Genomic DNA, 13,376 nt, shown 5'->3' with positions numbered 1-13,376 from the left:
TTTTGTGTTAATCTTGTTCCTGTTTGGGTTCACGGAAAATTCTTGGTGAATCTTTATCTTTCACCTCAAATTTGGTCATAAAAATTGTTCGTAGCCCTGTAATTGGAAAGTTCGTGTGAGAAGACGTACGTACGCCTATGTAAAGTCCTACCGTGTTCTTCTACAACATATTGAGTAAGAGGTTGGAGATCGAGCCTACGCAAATTGTTTCGTTGTTTAAATAAATCATTACACTGGCATAGAGGAAGAAAAGGTGAAAACAACGGATAACGGGCTCGTTTTGTAACACTTTCTAAGACGGTAAAAGCATTAACAAAAAACTTACCTTTACATATACGCCACATAACAACCAAAAAGCACTCTAAAAGGTTTTGAAGCATGCCTGCTAAAAAACGGAGTCCTCCAAACTAGTTTGAAAGAATTTCTTTCAATAATCCGATCTCTAAATGTGTATCGCACAACCATTTTTTTGAATTCCCTGAAAAGATCATTTTTCTTTAAACAAAAACTAGAAATGCCGAAATGGTGAAAGACTAAACTACACTAGTTTAAACATCAGTTAGATCTTCCCCAGCTGTTGGAATTTGAAATTTTGGACCCACTTATGCAACATGCATCACATTCTCTAACCAGAGTATTTAGGAAAACCGAAAATTTAGAGGTTTATGTGCAGAGTGCATCGCTTACAAGACTGTAAATGAAAAAGGCGGGGGTTTTTACAACTAAAAATTAATGTAAATTCCTGACTATTAATGTACTGCAGACAGAAATGGTGCTTCAAGTACAGTTCTTCCTTCGCACACTTCTTCCGCCAAGACTAGATAGAGCAACTTTACTTGCACAAGGAAGCATTGCAGGGGCAACTTGTGACTTCTTCGAGATGCGCACCCTCGGATACGGATGAATTTTGGCTAGTTCACGGACTCGGCGTAGCAAGGAATTAGGTAAGGGACGCAAGGTATGTTCCTGCTTTTGCTCAACCTGTATTAACCACACGATTAATAATTGGTATAAAAACAAGTTCAGATGAAATTTACAACTTATCCCCGACGACATTTGAAACATTTGAATAAAAAGAACCCCATCTATGCAAACAAAAGGAAATAAGAAAGCCAACCCCTTTCTTGTTTGGTTTTTCTGCACCACTAGCTCTTAAAAGATTTCGCCATTTGTCCTGCATTGTGCACAGGCAGTAAGCAAAATTTCAAGTTTAAAAACAACTGCTTAATAGGAAAAGGCATTAAAAAGTACCCTAAGATCAATAGGCGTGCGATAAGCAGATGTTGAAAACAAGAGCCTTTTTATATCAGTCCATCGGCCAACTCCATATTCAGAAATACCATCAACCAACTTTATCACTTCGGAAGGAGTCCACATCCTCTGATGCTTCCTCCGATCATGCTTTTTAGATCTTTTTTTTGTCACCCGGTCATCTTCAGATTCGGATGAGAGAGGTTCCTTGTCGGATTCAAGCCCCTGTACAAAATGATATATTCACTTTGACATTCGATATTCTGAAACTACTGCACTATTTGTCAGCACAAATTTTAGCATCACAACCAAAACAATAATTCTACAAAAGGGCAGCAAAGAACAAAAAACTAATCTACCATTACATGTGGAAAATTAGGTATTCATATCATCTACAATCACTTTTCCTTCCAAAAATTTTCATACAGCTATCATTTTTTAAAAAACAAATGATGATTTCATCAGAGCATGGCATGACAAAAGAATTAAAAGAATCAGTCTATTAAGTATTAAAATATTGAAGGATATGATGCTGATGACAAATGTCAGAATATTGCTACTACACATCCCCTACTGAACATGTTAAATATTTACAATGATCCCAAGCTCTCATTTCAGCAAGGGGCGATTCAATATTGCTATCAGCAAGTACAAGGGACTAATTAAAACTTTAGCCCTGTGCACTCTATCTGCCTACATCTTGACATAAGTATGGCCAGCAATCTGCAACTGACAGGAGATCATTTTATCATTTCTACAACATACTGCAAAGACCATTATTGTAATTTTATTAAAGTTTTACCAAACTGATAATTGGATAGATGACAACTCAACCAAATAATGGAAACATGCCATGTACATAAGCTCACGCATACAAACACAAACAAGTGAGATTTTTTTTTTTTTTTTTGGGTTGGGGGGGGGGGGGGGGGGAAGGAGAGCGAGAGAAAATATTTACAAAATTTCTTAATTACTGAAAGAAATGAGGATGTAGAGGGTTAAAAACTTCCCCTACCGAAATTGGGGCCTGTTTCTTTGGACGTCCCCTCCGCGCCCGAAATTGAGAGAGTGACTGAATAGTATCACGTAAAGGTTTCTCCTCAGGAACCACTGCCAATGCTTCCTGTCTCATATTATGAAGTTCATTGCGAGATCTGACCTTCAAAATTGTATCCTTTTTAGCAGCAGCAGAATAGTTCTCTCTTCTCTTCAAAGATCTTGACTTTTTATCTGAAAATTCTTCAATGTACCTTCGGGTAGGCTTCCGCGATCTCTTCTCTCTAAGAAGTGCATCAATCCTGCTTGCGTCTAAAGATCGCTTTCCAGTCCCAGTAGACAATCTACCATATATTAAAGGGTTTTCGTCATTATCCAATTCATCAAATTTTCTCAACTCTAGTGAATCAGTGTGGATACTGTCCTCAGCTGGTTTTTGACACCCACATTTGCTCCTGAAGCCACCGTGTAACTGACAAGTTACTGTCTTGTCAAGAGCATCATTCTTGCACTCAGATCCTGGAATATTTGCTGTTGATGATTCTGATATCCCTACAGCACCATTACTACTTCCACTTAATCCTGAAGACTGACTCTCCGAACTTGAGTTCCCCAAATATGATCCTTCACTAGGACCATAGTCCAATTTGAATGCTTTTTCAGCAAATTCAATATCTGTACTTAGAGAGAAGAGGCTAGAAATCATTACATTGATTATCATCTAATCAAATTATAATAGCTGCTAAGCACAGAAGACATTCTAAAAATTTACCCAGAAGAAAATCTTCACATGCATTGGAGAGACCATTTGTTGCATCCAGATCATCCACTTCTTCAACTTCATCCAGCAATCCATCAAGAACCTACTAAGACAGTAATCAATCAGAGATCAATTGCATAAACAAAATTTTTTATAATGCTCTTCAATTAACAACGTTGAAACAGTACTAGACCAGGGAATGCATAGCTCAAAAGGGGTTGAAAAGTCAAACTCACACAGGAAGCCAAAATAATAATAATAGGTAATAAACTAACTTTTGCAAAGAGAAGGATGTAATCTTCTGATAAATAATTGATTAAAAAAGTGAAAAGGGGACACAACCAAGTGCATGGAAGTAAACACAAGCCAAAGAGAAGATTGTACAGAATAATAACTTTGTCATGATGTGTAAATATACACCAAAAGAGATACATACATTGAATTGTAATTCTTCTTCTCCTTCCTGAGTAGTATTAGAATCCAACCCACCTTGTGATAAATAAAAACATTCACCAGTATTAGAATGATAAACAAGAAAGGGGGGGAGGGGGGAACCATACCAAGAAAGCAAAAATCATTGTGTCAAAGAAGAAACTCAATGCCAGATGCACAGCTCTTGGGACTAAGTACATGCATATGCAGATAATCATTCCCAACAAAATATGTCCCATACTTTATGGGGAAGAGCTGAATATTCTAAGCAAACTCATCTCCAACATCTTCTTTTTGAGTAATGTATGGGTGTTATTTCACTCATTTTACTATATAATATAATTCCTTCCTCCCTTTCTTCCACTATTTTGGAGATAGATATAGCCCTCTCGAAACCTAGCTGTTAGAGTTTCATTTTGGGGTAATATTTAACTTCACCTCGAATGACCACTTGAACCCTTCTCCTGAAGGTATAGAACAACCACTAAGGGTACTGTGGTTCCTGCTCACTTTGGTTCTGCTTCTGTGGTAACCAAGATGCAGGAGTTTGAGCTCAACCAGCCATTGATAATCACTTTTGTGGTTCCTAATTGGGATAGAGATTCAGACTTCTGCACTGTATGGGTGTTCTTTCACTCTTGTTTTACTTCAGCACTATTTAGGGTACGTTTGTGGTATACTAGAATGATGATTCCTTAGGAATATGAATGAGTATAACTAGGAATAATACAAGAAACTATAATGACAGGACCATTCCTATTCTTTCGTTGGTGACAACAAAGGAAAGACCAAACTTCCTAATTGGAATTGAATCATATTTCAACTAAATTTCCTAAAATACCCTAGCTCTAAAAATCATCTCCCCAAAAAAACATTTTTATATTTTTTTCTGGGCATAAAAAAAAATGTCCCCATGGGTGGGGGTGGTAGGTGACACCGACAAAAGCTCCGGGGGTTGTTGCACCACCTACAAAGCTTTCCTAGGGGAATAGCTATTTATTAGCTTTTTTAGAGGAATAGCTTTCCTTATGGGAAATGTTATTCCCAGTAATGGTGGCGCAACCAAACGATGGAAAAATTATTCCATTCCTGGGTCTATTCTTGCATACCAAATGAGACCTTAGGTTATTTTGAGCTACAAACGAGTTGGCAATTGGGGAGTGGGGGGAAGGATTTTAGTCTCTGCAACAATGTTAATGACACCAAGAACACACACCAAATTTGCTCATTATGACGATGAATGACTAGACCGATAGGGTGTTTATAAAATACCCCCGAAACTTCTATATTCTTCTCTTTATCTCACCGCGAGGACTTTAAGATACATACTTTCAAAGAAAAGCATCAACAAAGAGGACACAAGCAAGTCATTGAATATTACCACTATTTGATGTTAGTCCATACTCAAACCCACAGGAGAAATCTTCAATTTGCAAGCATTTTCCCAGATTCTCCTCGCCAAAACTTAAGACACCATCTACCGAAACATGCTCATTTTTTGGTTCTGCAAGTAAGTGCTCAACTTCAATTGCTTCATCTTCTAAAGCAGAAACAGAAGTTTCATCTTTGTTTACCTATAAAAATACACAACCAAAGGATGTTACAAAGGACAGCGACGGAAGAGGTGGCAAAGGAATTAAATTAAAGGTCAAGGAACAGCAATGCATCTTATACAAAATGAATTACAGTATTATAACTTTGCAGGGACACTCCCCCCCCCCTCAACCTTTTACTTAACTTTAAGAAGGCAGTTATATTTAAAATGTTGCCACTCAAACTGCAATGGATCATGACATGCATCATGCAAGAGATACAAATGCAATGCTCAAATACACTTTATTTGTGCCAACATCATGCAGACATTAAATTTGAGTATATTTTCCATGCCCAGAAAACCTCTCCTCTCAACAGGATTCTCAAGTCTATTCCTTCCTTACCAAAGTGGAGAACTTTTTATAAAAAGGGAACTGATGTTGAAATTTTATTTAACAGTGAATAGTGTTGAGCTAGCTTTACTTTGGCATTTTTTTTAAAGATACTATGCAAGAAAATTAGTGTGACAAACAATCCCTTATCCAGAAGTAGATAAAGAAAAAGCCACATACAAAGTTGAGTGAACCAGTAAGCATTTTACCATAAGAAGAGTAACTAGTTTAGTTTTCATAGTTTTGCAAAACATTGCTTCAACTTTCTTTCGTAAGCCTCTCACTCCTTGCTTCAACTTATTTGATCTCTTATTCTCTTGAATTGCATGAAATATCGTTTTGCATTTTTGGACAGAAACAATCCCTGATCATTATCAGGTTCTAATCCTTTTTCTTTTATTTTTTCTTTTTCTTTTTTTTGGCAAGTCAGCACTTAATCATTGAAGCTATCTTTAATAAAAATTACAGTGCTAGATCTTACAAATCATGCACAACAAAAGCTTCCTATGAGATTTCATAAACAAATAATGGTCAGTTGCTTTAAAATATTTCAAGTTTGATAAGCTTGGATGCAATCATCAGACAGCTTTTCTAGTACTTTGCATATTTATTAGAATGAGCTGAATGAAGACCTTTTCATGATTAAACATTAGACTCACCTCAATTTTCAGTTCAACACCCTCAATTCTTCTCCTAGCTACTTTATCTATCTTGAGCTTCTTCATTTTTAACATATTCATTGCAAAAGCGCAAAACTATAACTAAGCCATTGTCTAAGTGGACATAAAAACGTACCAAAGAAAGAAAAACTCATATTAGTAAGTATGTGTGGAAAACTGATGGTAGACACATTTTCAGGGATTTTATAATTCATTATAGCCATAGGATGATTCATGATCTCCAAATACTAAAAAAACAAATCGCCAAATCGAATAATTCTTACATATATTCATCCCATTGATGTTATAATGACTGCCACACAATCTAATAAATTAGTAATGTATGTAAATCCTTTCTTGCAAGTTGCAATATGGGAAGAAAAAGAGTGGTGCAAATTAAAAACGATTCAATAGAGTTGAGTGCAAAATAGCATAATCATAAAATGCAAGTAAGAATTCTCACCCTCTGGCATTTCATGTTGGCAACCTTCTTATGCAAATGCGCTTCTTTATCCATTTCATTTATGCTCTTAAGCTTGATCTTACAGATTCAAACATACATCAATTGCTTCATCATACCTACCACTAAGAAGAAAAATCCATATTTGTGGAAATCATTACCTCGGCCATCAGAAAATGCCTGGGTAGAAATCAAACAAAACAAAGTAACAAGAAAAACCTTACAATAGAATCAAGTACCACAATTTTCAAAGAAAATATATTTTTTGTGACAAAATAATTTTATGTTCCCAAAAGAAGCAGAAAAAAAAAAAAAAAAAAAAAAAAAAAAAAAAAAGAGTCAAAATAATCCAATCACACAATACACCAAGATTTAACGTGACTCAGCTTAACAAGCCTACATCTACATGCGAAGACGACCAGGAGGAAATCACTATCAAAACATGAAGTACAAAGAGTAGCAAAGAAAAAACCACTCAAAACCCAAAGCCTCATTGCACCTAAATCTCACTCTCACACAAAAGAGAATTTTGACGAGAAATCTTAATATAAATTCCCTATGCCGTGTGACACTATCAAAGGTGAGAACAACAAAGCTTGCAGGCTGCGACTGTATCTCTTAATTCACACACATTCGTGCGTTCTTTTTCTCTCGCTCTCTATATACTAAAACAGCTGAAACTTGAGTCTTTATATAGCTAATGAAATTGGCTACAAGAAGGATTTGTAATCCATGAAAGAGTGGGAAGTGTTTGTCGATTAAAATCCAAAACATGAAGGAAATCCTACTTCGTCTAGGAAGAGGAGAAAAAACCAAAACTTTGGGGCCCACGTGACTTGAGAAAGTTAATTCATTCATGTGACAATATTTATAAAGGGGGAGATTAGGGAGAAAAGAAAAGGCTTAAGATCCTCATAAATGTAGAAAAAGCATTTTGCATTTGTCTCTTCCAACATGACATATGACAGTGAGTACATTTTTCAGATAATCATTTCCATGCATTTTTCCTTATCTGCAAAGCTGTTTAAGGGACAATTACAAAGGTTATGAAGGAATACAGTCATAATACTTAGCCAAACATAAACCACACCTACCACTCTGTTTTCTAAGTAGATAACCTCTTATGCATTGTAATCTTCTAAGTTTTTTTTTATAAGTAAGAGAGGTTTTATTAAAAAACGCAAAGCGCAATCAAGTACACAGGGGGTATACAAGAAAGGCAATTAAGAAGAAGAAGAAAACAATACAAGGAAATCGTTATAGCTAATCACTAGAGGTGCGAGATACGCAGCCGTCCAAGAGTACAAAGAATGAAGAAAAAAGGAAATGAGCTCCTCTATGGTTCTTTCTTTGTCCTCAAACTGTCTATCGTTGCGTTCCCTCCACAAGCACCACATAAGGCAACAAGGAACCATTTTCCACATGACCGCACTCCGAGAGCGTCCACCCGTCCACCAGCAGGCGAATAAGTCTATCACCCGAAGAGGCATCACCCAAGACAGACTGAAGCGACTAAGGATGGCATACCAAAGAGCGCGTGCAACCTCGCAATGAAGAAGAAGGTGATCCACAGTCTCCCCGTTCATTTTGCACATGCAACATCTATCAATCACAATGACACGCTTCTTTCTGAGATTGTCCAAGGTAAGGATTTTCCCTTGCGCTGCCGTCCAAGCGAAGAAGGCCACTTTCAAAGGAGCCTTGGTCCACCAAATGCTTCTCCAGGGAAAAAAGATAGCATCTTTGCAAGCAAGAGCCTTATAGAAAGAACTAACATCAAAAGACCCTTTGTGAGAAAGAGACCACCAGAGCCGGTCTCCCCCATCATGAACAACTCTGGAGGAGTACAGTAAAGAGAAGAAGGAAGCCATGACGTCCACCTCCCAGTCGTGGACAGCTCGAAAAAATCTGACGTCCCACTGATAGGACCCGCTAACCACTACCAAGTAGTCTGCCACTAGAGCATCCTTGACACAAGCTATGTCATACAAAACTGAAAAAGCTTCCTTGAGGGACATCTCCCCACACCACACATCATCCCAAAAACGGATCCTGGACCCATTTCCTAAGATAAGTCTGGTGTAGCTACAAAACAAGCTCCACCCCTTCCTAATGTTCTTCCAAATCCCCACTCCGTGAGACCCAAGGGGGTCTAAGGAACACCAACCAGCCCCAGTAGAACCATACTTTGCATCCACAACAGATTTCCACAAAGCCTGTCTCTCATAAGCGTAACGCCACAACCACTTCCCTAAGAGCGCCTTATTGAAAATCCTCAAGTTCCGAATGCCCAAACCACCTTCAGAGATAGGAGAACAAACCTTGGACCAACTAACCAAGTGATATTTGAATTCTTCGCCTATGCCATCCCACAAGAAATCTTGATGCAACTTCTCTATACGACTAGCGACACTGGAGGGAATAGGGAAGAGGGAGAGGAAGTACGTAGGAAGATTGGAGAGAGTACTCTTTATAAGAGTCACCCTACCACCCTTCGACAGATACAACCGCTTCCAGCTAGCCAACCGCCTCTCAATCTTACCTACTACCTCATCCCAACAGGACCTAGCCTCTAAGTTTTGATATGATAGAGTTTCCCCAAGTTTTGGAATTGGGTGGAGCATTTAGTTTTAGGGTCTTTGGTAAGATTGAAACCCTTGCTCAACTTCTACTCCTCCCTTTCACAATACCATGCTTACCAAGTTGTGCTACAAGCCTACATTATTGTTGATCAACATTTGGTGCCTTCAAATGAGCTAATTAACTTGTCCAATTGGAATATTTTTAAAGATTTAACTCCTAACACTACTAACCTATCCCATCAAGGATACAATCCCCCAGGGGAGCGAGCAGTTGGTCCAAATTGAACACAAGCATGGGGATAAAAAAATAATCACACCTCAACTCTCTCAATAAACAAGTATACTTTCCTAAACATCCCATATTCTCATCTACTTACAAATTTTTCACTGTCTTCCTAGATGAACGAACACTCACTAACCAATGGTAACTATTGTTGTACTGCCTACCTATTTCATGTCCCTTTTCCCCCTTCCAATTAGCGTAGCCAATCGCCTTGAGAAATTGCAGCGGGATTTTTTGTGGGGTGATATGGGTGAAGAGTTCAAATTTCAGTTGGTTAGCTGGACTAAGGTGTGTACTCTGATAGCTGAAGGAAGGTTGGGGGTTCGGAATTTCTTGTGTTCAATTGGACTCTCTTGGGGAAGTGGTTGTGGCGCTGCGTTCAGGGGAGAGAGAGAGAGAGAGAGAGAGAGAGAGAGAGAGAGAGAGAGAGAGAGGCCATGGCAGTGCTTGGGGTGGATGGTGTTCTAATGAGATTCATGGGTCGCATGGGGTAAGGCTCTGGAAGAGAATATTATGAGGGGTTAGGGGGAGCTATCTAGCTAGACTAGATTTGAGATAAGTGATGGTTCCAAAATTCGTTTCTGGCATGATGTTTGGTGTGAGGCTCAAACTCCCAAGACATCTTTCCCCAATTTTTTTAGCATTGCCCATTTTAAGGACGCTCTTGTGACTGACCATTTGGAGCTTTCCAGTGCCTTCCATAAGTAGAATATTAATTTTCTCAGAACGGCTCATAATTGGGAGATGGATAAATTGACCTCACTCTTCACCTTGTTGTATTCCGTTAGAGTGAGACAGGGTGGTGATGACAGACTTTGTTGGATTCCTTCAAGGAGAGGGTCGTTTGATATTAAATCTTACTACAAGGTTCTTGTTCCTCATGATAACACTCATTTCCCTTGGACGAGTTTTTGGTGAAATAAGGCTCCCTTGAGAGTGCATTTCTTTGCTTGGTCGGCTGCCTTAGGGAAGATTCTCATCATGAAAAACCTAAAGAAATGGCATATCATTGATGTTGAGTGGTGTTGCATGTATAAGAAGAATTAGGAGTTAGTAAACCAACTTCTACTCCTTTCCAAGATTGCAATTGCTCTTTGGAATACTATCTCCAGCCGTGTAGGGCTGGTTCGAGTTATGCCTAGAAGAGTGGTAGACCTCTTTGGCGGCTAGAGAGTGCCAAGGGATAGGTTTCAACTTGATGCAGTTTGGAAGATGATTCTACCTTGCCTAATGTGGTGTTTATGGAGGGAAAGAAACGATCATAGCTTTGAGGACCATGATAGGACCTTAGTGGAATTAAAGGCTTTATTTTTTAAGACTTTCTTTCTTTCAGGTGCTGGCTTATATTGTACTATTTCAAACTTTCATGCTTTCTTAGATCTATTCTCCGCTACAAGGTAGCCTTCTCTCTTGTATACTCCTTGTGTACTTGGGTTGCGCCTTTGTGCTTTTTAATGAATTTGCAATACTTAAAAAATAAAAAATCATATAAGATATCGTTGACCATATTCCCTTTCTTTGGCCATATACTGATTGTTTCTGTTTCCTCTAATGGAACTAGTAATATTAATATTTTTAGAGAATGAGACATAAGCAAGGAATAACTTGCTATTTAACTAAAAATTATAGAAAATATGATATGAAGGGTCAACAGCAAATTTACCATCGGCATTAATTTGCACCAGTGACCTGATCACAACAGATGCAATCAACGAACTAAATGATAAAAAAAAAAATAATAATAATAATAATAATAATAATAAAATAAAATAAAAAAGACCTCTGTTTGGCTGCCAAGAAAATGAAGTAATCTACAGAAAACAAACTATCAAATATTATAATCTTCATTATCTAGGACGATAGACACATTTTTTTTAAAAAAAAAAAAAAAAATATATATATATATATATATATATGATAAAATAAAATAATAAAATAATAAATAAAAAACAGAGAGATGATTAAAACAACGAACTAAATGATAATACATAAAGCGAAATCCACATAAAATATTTCGACACAAATAAAAACTCTGCTTGGCTGCCGAGAAAATGAAGTAATCTACAGAAAATAAACTATCGAATAATATACTCTTCATTATCTAGGACCATAGACATTTTTTTAAAAAATAAAAAATAATAAGAAAAAAAAAATCAAGTTAGCTGTAGAGAATTATTTGGCACAGTTAAGTCAAACACGACCATTTTAAGAAATTATAGACTAAAAAATTTTCCTTTTTTCTCATTTTCCTTCGTTTTCTCCGCAAGCAAACAGAAAGTAAGATAAAGTGACAAAATAACAAATAATATAAAATCTATACCTCATTCATCGGTAAAGAGGCTCCAGCGAGCTCAATCTCTCCGATCTGAGCTCAGAAAATCATAACCAAAAAAAAATAAACAAATCCAAGATCTACCAAAACAAAACAAGCTAGAGAGAGAGGGAGAGAGATCTGACCTGTGAGCAAGAGAGAGATGTCAGAAAAATTCGAGCGAATGTTCGAAACCGAAAAGCCTCAAAACCGCCAAAAAGCGACACGAAATTGGGGGTGCGCTTTTTTATATTCGACGGAACCCAAATGTCATTTTATATTTTCTCTCTTGTTTTTTTCACACAGTTCGTCACCTAATTTGTGCTTCGGGTCCGCTGTGAGTGTAAGCTAGCCACTGTCCTAAGACACGCGGTAAACATTCAAGGCAGGTGTTTGTGTGTGTGGTGGGATCGTCCACGTTGGACCATTTGACGGCGTTGCGACCGTCAAAGCTGATAAGGTTTCGGGCACACTGGGGGCTGGGGCAATAAAAGCGGGTCCCAGACGCGGCAGCACATCCATTGGATATCTCTTTTCGTGACATTAATAGATTTTGTTTGATACGCGAAAACTAGTGGTGGTCTCTTGGGGGTAACTGCACCCCGCTCTCGTCAGCGGCGGTTGCATACCTTCGGCTTTATATGTGGTTGGCCAGCCATCCCATTGTGTAACATGGGTTTTAGTTTTTATTTTTCATTGTTTTTAAGACATTAGAAAATAATAACTTTTTAAAAAAAAAATTATAGTATATTCTTTTAGGAATAGTTATTCCTATCATTTTTTAGAATAATAAAGTATTGATCTTCAGAATGGAATAACTATATTAAAGAATAGACTCCTACCAAACAAAATAATGATTATTCCATAAGAATAGTCATTCCATTCCAAAAGTTTATTTCGCAAACTAAACAAGGCTGACCCACGGTTTAGGAGCTTGCATTGGTTTATGTCTAATCTGTTGGAAATTTTATAACGTCTATTTTTTTTTTTAAAAAAAAAAAATGGTAGAGAAGCAAACTTTATAAAAAGACAAATTAATCAAACTACTCAACAGAGATAATATGAGCGATACAATGAGAGATTCTTTAATGAAAACACTTTCCTCGAGCATCCCTATTGAGCTTTCCAAAAGTGATGTTTAGCCAAATTTTGGCTAAAATTCACAAAACCTATCATTTATCAAGCTCTTTTTTCATTCTCTATTATAATACTTGTCAGATTTGTACTCTATATTTGGAGAAACAATCTTCATCTCTTTCTCATTGTCATATATTTTTATATTCATTTTCCCTCTCTCTCTCTCTCTCTCTCTCTCTCTCTCACAATTTGTGGGTGTGATTTTTAGAATAAAACTAGAATAAAAATTATATTTGAAAAATAAAATTGACTACTAATTTACCAAGTATGTGATAGTGTGCAACAAAATATTTAAATTGCGAAATTTAAAAGAGACAAATATTTTGTTGACGAAGTGGAAACTCAGTTAAGAGAAAAACCACTCCGAGACAGTTAAACCCAAGATTTACACTATTCAGAAGACAAAGCTAATACATAGAAAGTAACACTCACATACCCCGATGCAACGATCGTTCCTATTACTCTGACACGAAACTCATCGTGAACGTTTCCTAACAAAGTCTCCTACTTAAAGGTTTTTTTAATGGAATCATTTACCTTAGGGTTCCTCCCTAAGATAGACTTCACACGAACAGTTGAG

General features: G+C 37.2%; 1 protein-coding gene across 2 annotated transcripts; it reads right to left on the bottom strand.

The window, feature by feature from the left end:
* Nucleotides 1–637: 637 nt before the first annotated feature.
* Nucleotides 638–11,973, bottom strand: LOC133873019 (uncharacterized). 2 transcript variants are annotated; one of them, XM_062310724.1, is made up of 10 exons: nucleotides 11,806–11,973; nucleotides 11,669–11,713; nucleotides 6,487–6,608; nucleotides 4,821–5,013; nucleotides 3,444–3,496; nucleotides 3,020–3,110; nucleotides 2,267–2,922; nucleotides 1,252–1,476; nucleotides 1,118–1,174; nucleotides 638–981 (listed from the first exon to the last, which is right to left on the bottom strand). In XM_062310724.1, the coding sequence occupies exons 3-10, from the start codon at nucleotides 6,538–6,540 to the stop codon at nucleotides 778–780; spliced, it is 1,533 nt and encodes a 510-aa protein (XP_062166708.1). In that variant the 5' UTR covers nucleotides 6,541–6,608; nucleotides 11,669–11,713; nucleotides 11,806–11,973; the 3' UTR covers nucleotides 638–777. The 2 variants fall into 2 exon arrangements, with proteins under 2 accessions (XP_062166708.1, XP_062166709.1); XM_062310725.1 differs by lacking the exon at nucleotides 11,669–11,713.
* Between the last annotated feature and the right edge of the window lie 1,403 nt (nucleotides 11,974–13,376).

This window comes from Alnus glutinosa, chromosome 7, assembly GCF_958979055.1.
Source record: "Alnus glutinosa chromosome 7, dhAlnGlut1.1, whole genome shotgun sequence".
In the NCBI taxonomy this organism is placed as follows: Eukaryota; Viridiplantae; Streptophyta; class Magnoliopsida; order Fagales; family Betulaceae; genus Alnus; species Alnus glutinosa.
Note: the sequence above shows the minus strand (reverse complement) of the source record. Positions and strands in the feature narration are given on the sequence as shown.